At 41.1% G+C, this 11,524-nt stretch overlaps 1 protein-coding gene across 2 annotated transcripts in view; it reads left to right on the forward strand.

Annotated features, from left to right (window-relative positions):
* grk6 (G protein-coupled receptor kinase 6) overlaps positions 1-11,524 on the forward strand; it is a 22,380-nt gene that overhangs the window by 5,938 nt on the left and 4,918 nt on the right. For both annotated transcript variants that reach the window (XM_034890005.1, XM_034890006.1), the window contains exons 4-10: positions 3,557-3,620; positions 4,758-4,898; positions 5,960-6,150; positions 6,246-6,283; positions 8,633-8,722; positions 9,535-9,743; positions 10,672-10,809. In XM_034890005.1, coding sequence (XP_034745896.1) covers positions 3,557-3,620; positions 4,758-4,898; positions 5,960-6,150; positions 6,246-6,283; positions 8,633-8,722; positions 9,535-9,743; positions 10,672-10,809 — 871 coding nt within the window. The remainder of the gene's footprint in view (positions 1-3,556; positions 3,621-4,757; positions 4,899-5,959; positions 6,151-6,245; positions 6,284-8,632; positions 8,723-9,534; positions 9,744-10,671; positions 10,810-11,524) is intronic.

Raw genomic sequence — 11,524 nt, forward strand, 5'->3', positions numbered from 1 at the left:
CACACACACACACACACACACACACACACACACACACACTATACACACACTACATACATACACGCACACACACACACTATACACACACTCACACTATGAACACACAAACACACTATATACACACACATACACACACACAATACACACACACACAATACACAATACACACACACACACACACACACACACACACACACACACATTCACTAATTTCTTTTATATTCCATATATTTGACAACAGGATAAACAATATACACAACAGTCCATCTCTAGTTTTACTCGTACCAAACCCTTTTATTTATTTATTTATTTATTTATTTATTCACGTTTTCCCCTTCCCGTGATCCCCCGTATTACTGTTACACAGGAAGTACCGGGACCTCGGTTCCTGGTATTGAAGCGGACTCACACTGTGGTCTGACAGAGTCGCCTGAGTGTCCATATGTCTTAATAATAATGGTTGTTATGAGTTTCATCTGGTTTGTGTATAGACAGAAAACGTTTGTCTGGGTCCGTGTCCCACCAGAGACCTCTGATGGTTCCCAGACTCCACTCCTATGTCCTTTCCACCAAAGCCAGTTCTGGTGCTGGTTCAGAGTCAGGGCCAAATATAGAACCGGTTCTTTTGCTTTTCCACACAAATAAACCTGGTTCTGGGCCAAGAACACGGGTTCAAACTCAGCGCTGGTCTAGAGATAAAGAACCGGTTACGTTTTGTGGAAAAGAAGAGAACCGGTTCGATATTTGGCACTGAACCCGAACCAGCACCAGGACCAGGACCGGCTTGGTGGAAAAGACATACGTGTCATTTAACCCTTGTGTTGTCTTCCTGTCAACCCTTAAAAAAGTTTTTTCTCAACAATATCTTATATTATAAATAGATATTTGATGTTATTTCCAAAGTTATTTCACAATGTTGACATTTTCAGCTTATTTCAAAGGCCCATTTTTTGTGATGAAAAAACGTAAGAAAACGGGTCAAATTTGACCCGAGGGGGTTGAACACGATGGTTAAACTACGCCCGCTGATCGCGCCTCTTGTGCAGAGACAAAACAGAGCGGACTAATGTTCAATCTTAACAGATTGGCTATCACCGGACCGAGCTCAGACTACCGCACACAGGAAACTGCATCCATTGAATGTAAAGTATATTGTGCCGTTATCTTCCGGTCTTTGGTCAGACCACAACGTCATGGATCTAAAGCAGAGGTCTTCAACAGGGGGTCCGCGACCCCTAGGGGGTCCGCGGAGGTACTGCATGGGGGTCGCGAAAGTTTTGGTTGATTAGACTTTTTTTTATATTCCCCCCCCCCCCCCCCTGCAATTTTTTCCACTAATTGAAATGTCTTTAAATACCCATTAACATGAATTCAACACACTGTAGTAAACAGATAAATGGAGGCAGAAGATGTCTTTCAGTCATCAACGCACACATTCAGCGACACACAGGAGCTCTTTCAAGCCAGTTTGATATATCAAAATTTTATACAATATATATAATTAGGGGGTCCCCGCTCCATCTCGCCATTAGTTTGGGGGTCCTTGGCCTGGAAAACGTTGAAGACCCCTGATCTAAAGGATGCGAATCTAACAGGGGAACCAGGTCCCGTCCTGACGCAGGCCTCGGGCCGACTGCTGGTTTACAGAGATGCAGCACATTCTTATGACATGAGGTCAAACAACACCTGCATTTTACCCAAATACTGGGTCATTATTATGAATACAGGTGTGAGTGAGACAGAGGTGCGTTTGGGCTCACAACAGATAGCGTGAGTTGTGTTGTTGTTGTCTTCCCCTCAACCATGAAAACCTTTTTTGAACCTTTTTTTTCAACACTATTATCACTTTTTTTGCAATGTCGTGGGTGCTTTTTCTGTGTTTTCTGTGTTTTTCTTTTCTCCAATTTGTTTTGGGAAATTTTCTATGTTGACATTTTCAGCAATTATTTCGATTTTTTGTTAAAAAAAAAAAAAAAATACTGAAAACAGGTCAATTTGACCCAAGGACACCATGAGAGTCAAGAGTTGAATATAGCTTAATAGTTTATTTGAACATTTAAAAAAAAAACAAAAAAACAACAACATTAAAATAAAAGATTTATATACATGCATTCCAGCATACATATATAATTAAAATGACATAAATAAGGTCATGTACTTTTTAGCAGTCTTCCAATATTGAATGTCATTCAAACGCAACAAAAATTTTCCATGTTCAAAAGGAGTAGGAAGAAGTTGATAAACAACTTATCAAGTCCGACCCCCTTTCTCTACTTTTATCCTTGTAGATATCCTTTAGCTGACAAACTTATGTCCTTTTCTCAAATATGAAGACATAAATAAACCCTTTATTTAGGTTTTTAAGCTATGTGAGCAGATCATGGAGAGCTGTGAGCAATAAGCGGACTGGACTAAGACTTCAGGGCTTAACTGGAAGGAACTAAATCAACATTTAGGAGATAAATATTAAGGCCGGGAGCTCAGTAATGTGGTCTCTACACTAGAGCGTGGAGCGGCCGTCTGAAGGGAATGATATAGCCTCACACACTAACGGGCTGATTGAACAGGGCTGGGTAATGGCTGATGGAAGGCACCTGCACACGCCGGGCTGCAGCCACATTTAGGGACCTCTGGAGGCCAGAACAGGAACTAGCAGTGGTGGATCAAGTATTCAGATCCTTTACTTGGGTGGAATTTCTATTAACACAAAACAATAGACTGCTACAAGTAAAAGTCCTCCATTGAAAATGTTACTTGAGTACCAAGTACAGTGGTGCTCTTAAGTTTACATGCTCACGCTTAACTTGATTAAAAAGAGGAATAAAAAAAATCATGTTTTGGAAATTTATCTTATTGCCTTAATAAATAAATGAAGTAAAATCCAACCTTTAAGGACACAGATTTTCTTGGTGAATGAATGATGTATTTTAAATAAATAAATGTTTATTAAATAAATATTTAGACACGCAATTGCTTGTGTAGCATTGCTGTGGGTGTAATATCAATAAATATGACATTATTATGTTGATTATTGGCATTGGTAAATGTCATAAGAGCAAAAGCATGTATTTTGTCATCTGTATAAGTTATGATGATTATTTCTTCACAGTGTGACTCCCAAAACATATGAGAAGAGTTTTAGAGAGTAAAATGGCATATTCATTACTTATCTGTCTGTGATATCAATACATATCTGGAAGATTCATGTTCCGTTTTATTGATTTATTTGTCTTTAAGGTCCTACAACCATTTTTAACATGCAAGTGACCTCACTGCAACCCAAATATTCTAATAACCCAGTTTGTCCTGATTTGAGCCTCAGGGCTCAGAGGGTTAAAGGATCTTTTTCACCAAAACCTAAAACCAGGTGATTCATGATGCTCCAAAACCACTTTCCACTTTACATGTTAACATCTCAAAGGTGTCCTGAGACAGTTTCTGGTTCTAATGTGTGAATTTAATGCACACGGCAGTGTTAATAACGTGAACTCTACTGTGCCCTTGCATGTGTTGCAGTGTGTGTGTTTTGAAGGAGTTTCTCTTTGTGTCCAAACAGGCAGCCGGTGACAAAAAACACCTTCCGACAGTACAGAGTTTTAGGGAAAGGAGGCTTTGGAGAGGTGAGTACGTGCAGTTGTCTTCCAAACTCCATTTTAAATCATGCAACGCACAACAGAGCAACTCACACATTAAAGCAGTGTAGCTCAGCTGTCAGCACTAAAGTTTTTTTAGGACATTGGTGTTTAGTAAAAAAAAAACAGAATGACCCCGTTCATGCGTACAGCTACGATTTACACCCCAAAGCAGCCAAAGTAGAGTTTAAAGGTTCATTTTCATCACACTGTCCTTTTAGGTTAAACAACAGTGTAAAATCAAAGGAGCCGTGTCGTTGAGTCTCCTGTCTGACGCCCCGGGCTGCCGCTCCGTGCTCCCCTCTGATTGGTTCATTTACAACCACAACCAAGTCTTCTTTGGGTTCTTTTAGAGATGTGAAGTCATGAGATGGACGGCGATGAAGTCCTCTCTGTTCTACTTTTTTATTATTTTTTTATTTTTTTATTGAAGGAATTGCACAATACAGGTTGCATATGTCAGACAATACATTTCCCTTCAGTTTTTCTTTTTTATTAACAGGAACAAAATTACCCTCACCCACCCCTCCCACACCACTCTTGGCAGCTCACACCACCACCCCAAAAAATAAAATGAAAAATAATAATAATACCTATAATAAATAAATAAATAAATAGTAAAAGAAAAAATTTAATTAAATGATATTAATGTACATTCTCACAGCTATGCATCAAAATTACATTAAACATAGTTACAAAACAAGTAAAATAACAATAATAAAAGGTGTCTCATACTTCAGGCACTGCTTTAAGATTCTCAAAATATGTCACAGCCATTTTAAGGGAAATTTCCGGACCGAACCTTTCAATGTGAATTTGACTTTTTCTAGTTTAAGAAAAAATACCAATGAGATCCTACGACGGGTGAGAAGTGACGTAAAGGCGACAATATCCGATTGGACCCGAGTCAGATTTAAGCTCTCATTTGAAATACCAAATATTGCAATTACAAGGCTTAATTTGAGTTTTTATGACTTCTGATAAAGTTTGGAAAACAGATGACCAAACACTGATTCACTCTCTGTTCTGTTAAGAGAGTGCATGGTATCTTCTGTTGGTGCAGCTTGTTTATTATGACGTAAATGGACCTCTCTGGTCCCGTCTCCTCCCCCCTTTACCCTGCAGGTGTGTGCGTGTCAGGTACGTGCCACGGGGAAAATGTACGCCTGTAAGAAACTGGAGAAGAAGAGGATAAAGAAGAGGAAAGGAGAGTCCATGGCGCTCAACGAGAAACAGATCCTGGAGAAAGTCAACAGCAGATTCGTGGTAAGCCTCTCATGTCATCCACTGTTGCATAATGGAAAATATGGAGATGGACGGACAGAAAGCAACCGTTAATAACAACAACCGGACAAGCAAGATGTCGGATATTGATAGTATAAAAAAAAAAAATCCCAGTTAGGTTTTTTATTCAAGTACAAGGACTGTAGAAAGCAACACTTACCCTTGTATAAGTAGTGCCTTTAGTGAACATTATTGCATGTGTGAATTAGAATGAATTCCTGCATTTTTACTTACATTCAATACAGCAAATAACCTTATTATGAAATGTGTTATCATATGACAAACATTCATTAATGTTATGTAGATTGGCGTACTAATAATGCACTAACACTACTTTAATGTAGCCATACATGCTTAAGGTATTATGTTTAGTTTACTTGTTAAATACTTTGATAAGTCATTTATTTGCATAATTTCTTAAAAGAACACTAGTCTTTTGAGATGCTGGTGCAAATGTGAGCGCTTCGATTTGTTTTTGAAACATTGAGTTATATGGTTTTATTTAAAAAACAAAAAAGGCTCAGTGATTCTGCAAAACAGCTGGTCACTGCAGTTTTTAATAAAAAGTTTTTCAAAATAAATTAAATATCACGTTTGAGTTGAAGATGAAGACAAGAGTTGAAAATATAGAATATAACCAGACTTATCCTATGAAATTAAAGGTTTAGAAGGTGTAATTGTGGGTTTCCCCTAACGTCTATTGGGGACATCATTTGAAATTTGACATAAATTGCAATGTATCGCAGAATACTGCAACAGGTTTACATCTTAAAGGCAGTGAGCCGAGGTCCAAACTCACCTGGCTGTCAGAGGGAACGGGAGACGACTCTCTGATTGGTTGATTGCATGTTACGCCCACAACACACCTACGATTAATTAAGACCCTTGTAAGCCATGCGCCCGATGCACGGACCTTCACGCCGTGCATTAGATGGTTAAAATAGGCCCCAAGCTCTTTATTGAGATGTATACCTGGAACATGTCAACACCTGATCACCTGAAAACACTGCAGCAGCATCGTAAACCCCGCCCTCTGTCTCCAGGTGAGCCTAGCGTACGCCTACGAGACGAAGGACGCCCTGTGCCTCGTGTTGACCCTCATGAACGGCGGAGACCTCAAGTTCCACATCTACCACATGGGCGAGGCGGGTTTCGACGAGAAGAGAGCCGTCTTCTACGCCGCCGAGATCTGCTGCGGGCTGGAGGACCTGCACCGAGAACGCATCGTCTACAGGTCGGACGCTTGTCTCGCTGTCTGTCCTCTCTCCCTCTCGTCCGATTGGCTCCCGTCTTTGTTCTCACTGTCCTCTGTCCTTCTCCGTCCCTCAGAGATCTCAAACCAGAGAACATCCTGCTGGACGACCACGGTGAGTAAGCGGCGTTAACCCTCGTGTCGTCTCACCGTCAGTATTCAAAATCAACACTATTGTTGATGTTTTTAACTTTTCTTACATTTTTGTCCCTTTTTTTCAACACTCCTGACTCATTTTTTCAATGTTTGTCACTTTTTTTGACGTTTTCAACACTACGTAACACTAACTTATTAACTTTAGTTTTAATTATTTTTGGAATTTATGGTCAATAAACCTCATTTATAGGGAATTATACCTAATGTTTGAGTTAGAAAAGCAGAAATTAGGAATTATTGAGACTAAAATGAAAGGAATGGATGTTGATGATAATCACAGACTGGAATATGTCAACTTTTACTCAATACTATTTCAAAAACACTTCCATTTGTTTTACAATGCTATAAAATTGAATAAGACGCCCCAAAATGAATGAAAGTAGAGATTTGTACTTGGCAAAGAGCGTTGGGTGGAATCAATCATGTTATTTCGGGGAATTACAACTAGGTTGTTAAACAGAACGCTGCTGTAGGAAAACGGGACAATTTGACCCGAGGACAACATGAGGGTTAAGAAGAAGTCTGATTTTCATTTAAGCTCTTGGAAACTCAGATTCAGATGTGAATTAAAGCTGCAGGCAGCAACGAGCGGGCGTCAAAGACCACGTCTGGGACCTTCCTGGGGGGTGATTGCTCATCTAGGTCAGAGACAGGTGCATGTCGGTTGTCTAAGGACAACAGGGAGTTACTTATTTTACTTATTAATATTATTACTTATCAACTCAGCAGTGGCTGGGACAGCTTATAGCCACTTTAAAACCCCTTTTGTCTCATTCTCAGAGCCATAACTCAGTCAAATCTGAACAGAAACACGTGATGCAGATCCTGTTAGATTCAGCGTGAGAGTATCAGTATCTTCATTGAGAGTAAACGTCCATACATTTAGTTTGAAATCATAGAAAAAGACGCACTTTATGTCAGCAGAACTTGCCTGAATTTCATCAAGTTCAAATCCAGTGATAGTTGTCTGTATTTCCATTGGCTCACTGCAAACATGAGCTGCTAATATTTCACTCGGCATAATTATAATGGTGCCAGTTTGCTGAAATGTAAAGATGTACGGACTAAGTAAAATGATTTGGGGCTTTGAGGATCCATGTGATATAACTGCAAGAGGAAGTGGACCGTGTGTGAAGTGCTGTTTCCAAGGTCAAACTGTCAAACACAACTTTCAAAATTATGTACAAGACAATTTGTATTCCAATGTTTTCCTATTTAAAGGGAATTGCAATTGACATTGAGCACCTTATTTATTAATTTAAAAAAAATTAAATTATAAGTCACTGAAAAATGAAGAAATACTTATTTCTGTGTCACACCACAGACACTGTCTATCGAAGGTGAATGCTGTACTCATAGGCTGTTATGCAAACTGTCAGGCTGTGTTTTGGAGATCTGTGAGATTGCTGTGCTTGTAAAGGAGTCTGGTGTTTGTGTGACAGCAGTTTGGGAAATCCTTTCCCGCTGTGAACCACCAGAGGGCGCTCTGAGTCCAGCAAACCGGGCAGGATCCTGAACCCTAAAGCTTCCAGAGACCACTGGATGATCATTCCTGTCACGGGGCTAGCCCACGACTTCATTTAAACCGGAGGTAGCATGTTGTATCATGCTAAGCTAACCTTAGTGTGTGCTGTAGTAAGGGACGCTTAGCGTTAGCTTTGTCATTAGCATGTGGGCTTGCATCAGTGAACACATTGTTTGTCATTTTATTTCAGTTCATTTAAATACTAAAGACTAGAAATCACGGTTGAATAAACACACACACACACACACAGTTAATTTCAAGTCATTTCTTTTAGTTTCATTCACCTGTTCTCATTTCAAGCATCTGGGTCGGATTGGCAAACAGGAAGTGATGGAGTCAGGAGTAATTTATAAAGGGGGAGACCTGGAATGGTCCAAGTGTCAGCCAGGGCAGAGGGGTGTACAGAGTGCACGGAGTTCTGTTTGAGAAGCTTGATCAGCATGTAACATTTCATTTTTGATGTTCTAGTTGATATATTCCAATTCCAAATTTACCACTTTAATCTCAGAGAATATCCACGTTCTTATTCCATAAATATATTACTTTCTTGCTAGAAATTCAGAGTTATTTCTTGGAATGTTACCCCTCTCTTCCAGGTCCCTAGCATTATATATAATATATATATATATATATTATATTATGTTATATATGGCCTCAGCATGCTGTTGTAGCAGCAGCAACACCAAGCTGACAATTAACTCTGTTTACTGGTTAGTTACTGATGCTGATGTGTGTGTGTATGTGTGTGTGTGCGTGTGTGCGTGTGTGTGTGTGTGTCTTCAGGCCACATCAGGATATCAGACCTGGGTTTAGCGGTCCATGTACCAGAGGGACAGACCATAAAGGGACGGGTGGGGACAGTGGGGTACATGGGTAAGTAACCTCCGACCTTTACCTTCTCTCCTGGTGACCAATAGGAACGGCTCCCTGTAACACTCTGGTGCAAATGTTCTAGTTTGTGTTGTTGAATCACCTTCAGCGTAAAGTACTGTACCGATGTATCCCTTTGAGGTACTTGTACTTGACTTGAGTCTTTTCATGCCGCTTTCTACTTCTACTCCACTACATTTCAGAGGGAAATATTGGACTTTTTACTCCACCACACTCATCACATTCACAGATTTAGTTACTAATTAGAGTTAGGGTTCAGATGTTTGCACACGAAACACACTTAGTTTATAAAATACTGTGTTTTATTAGAAATGAGCCGACAGTACAACGACCTAAGAGTCCAGCTGAGATGATCAGACTGTTTGGATTGTTTCCAGTTTTTTTCTGCATCAAGTACTTTCACTTTTAATACGTTTAGTACATTTTCCTGATGATACTAAGATACTTTGCCTTCATTAAAATGTTCAATGCAGGACTTTTACATGTGACGGAGTAGTTTCACAGCGTGGTGTTAGTACTACTTCCTCCACCACTGTTCAGCACCAATAGTTTCCCTTTGAGGGGAACTCGAACTGACGCAGTGTCTCGTTCCCCTATCTCGGGGAACAAGGGTTACATACGTAACCGAGACGTTCCCCTTCGAGGGGAACTCGAACTGCGTCGGTTACGACACTATGGGAACGCCTTATAGTGTCGTAACCGACGCAGTTCGAGTCCCCCTATCTCGGGGAACAAGGGTTACATACGTAACCCGAGACGATCTCTCCCTCTGCTGCCTTCTTTCTCTCCTCCAGCTCCGGAGGTGGTGAAAAACGAGCGCTACACCTTCAGCCCCGACTGGTGGGCGTTGGGCTGCCTGCTGTACGAGATGATCGAGGGCCAGTCCCCCTTCCAGCAGAGGAAGAAGAAGATCAAGAGGGAGGAAGTGGAGCGGCTGGTGAGGGACGTGGAGGAGGAATACACCAGCAAGTTCTCCGAGGATGCCAAGTCCCTCTGCAAAATGGTGGGTGGATGTTTCGAGCGTCCAAATCCACTTCTCGTCTCTAATCTGCTCTGTTGTGTAGCTCCCCATCTGCCAGAGCTCCGTAGTTTACCATAATCCAGTGGTTTACCTCAGTGTTTAAAAAAAGACTTCCCGGGTAGAAAGTCTCATATATATATATATATTTATATAGTCCTATATATAAATATGACACATTTGTGTGACACACCTGTCCACATCTCTGTCTGTCGATGTTGGCCACATTGCTTCCCTCACATCACATTATGAGGGTCTGGTTACACCAGCATCTGTTCCATGGGTGTCAAACATGTGGACCGTGGGCCAGAACTAGCCCGCCAAAGGGTCCGGCCAGGCCCACTGGATGACTTGGCACGGTGTGAAATATTGCAGAAAATAATTATTTCCAATTCCAAAATTCACCACTTTAATCTCAGAGAATATCCAAGTTCTTTTTCCCTAAATTTACATCATCATTTAAATATATATACATATATAAAATGCTCTTTTGCAAGTAAATTGACTGATCTGTTGACAACTTTCATTGATTTTTTGGGGGTTTTATTCCATTTTATAACAATAAGGTTTAGTTTCCAAACAGTATCCTGACAGAACTTTGATGTATAACCGTCTGTGATAATCCATCAACAGGATGTTAACTATTAGCCAAAAATGTTGGTATAATTTCGTATAAATTAGTTTTTTTGATTACTAATTCCTTCCAAAAACAAAAACAAAAATTTAAAGCACTATAAAAGTTAAATTTTTAATTTTAACCGGGAAGGAGAACAGGTTCATCGTCTACGGGAAGACAACACAAGGGTTAAATGCATTTTCATTTATGGTCTTACTTCCTCTGACTCTTTGTGTTTCTGCTGCTCTTCGGTCACTTCCTGTAAGTCGTAACAGTTTTTTTACCCAAATCCCTCAGCTATTGGCCAAAGACCCCGCAGACAGGCTGGGCAGCCAGGGGGGCGGAGCCACGGAGGTCAAAGCCCACGCCATCTTCCGCTCAATCAACTTCAAACGCCTGGAGGCCGGCATGCTGCAGGCGCCCTTCGTACCCGATGTAAGTCCATCCAAACACAGTCACTGTATTCACAATATATACATACATATATATATATATATATATATATATATCTCCTCATATCGTCATTGATGACAGAATGCAGATCAGTTGTATCTGTCATGTGTGACCGGTACAGCTGGAGGTCCAGGAAGTGTTAGTCTCGCTCTGCCAGACCCTCCTCCACAGCGCTGTGGTGAAGTTGAAATTATTTCAACTTTGACCTAGTTGCCGCTGACCCTTCCAAAGTGCAACCTATGAATTCACAGCGTGTCGTTACCTCCATCTAGCGACGGACAATTGAAGCTTCGTGAGCCAGTGTCTGTGGTTGTTCTCTGTGCCCACTAGGTGGCGGTCTAAGGTGTTGCAATTCAGTGTACTCTCAACCCTTTTTTGAACAGAGCGCCATCTAGTGGGCTCAGAAAATAAAGACACTGGTTCACAAAGCTTTGTTTAACCATCACTACCGACCTCCATCCATCCGTCCATCTTCGTCCGCTTATCTGGTTTCCGGCTTCCCTTTCCCGAGCCACATAAACCAGCTCCGACTGGGGGGTCCCGAGTCGTTCCCAGGCCAGGTTGGGGATTTAATCCCTCCAGCTAGTCCTGGGCTTCCTCAAGGCCTCCTTTCAGCTGGACGTCCGTCCACCTAGTCTTCCCCGAGGCATGGGAGGAGGTCTTGAGGAAGACCCAGGACTAGGTGGAGGGACGCCTC

This window comes from Etheostoma cragini, chromosome 13 (genome assembly GCF_013103735.1).
Source record: "Etheostoma cragini isolate CJK2018 chromosome 13, CSU_Ecrag_1.0, whole genome shotgun sequence".
Classification (NCBI taxonomy): Eukaryota; Metazoa; Chordata; class Actinopteri; order Perciformes; family Percidae; genus Etheostoma; species Etheostoma cragini.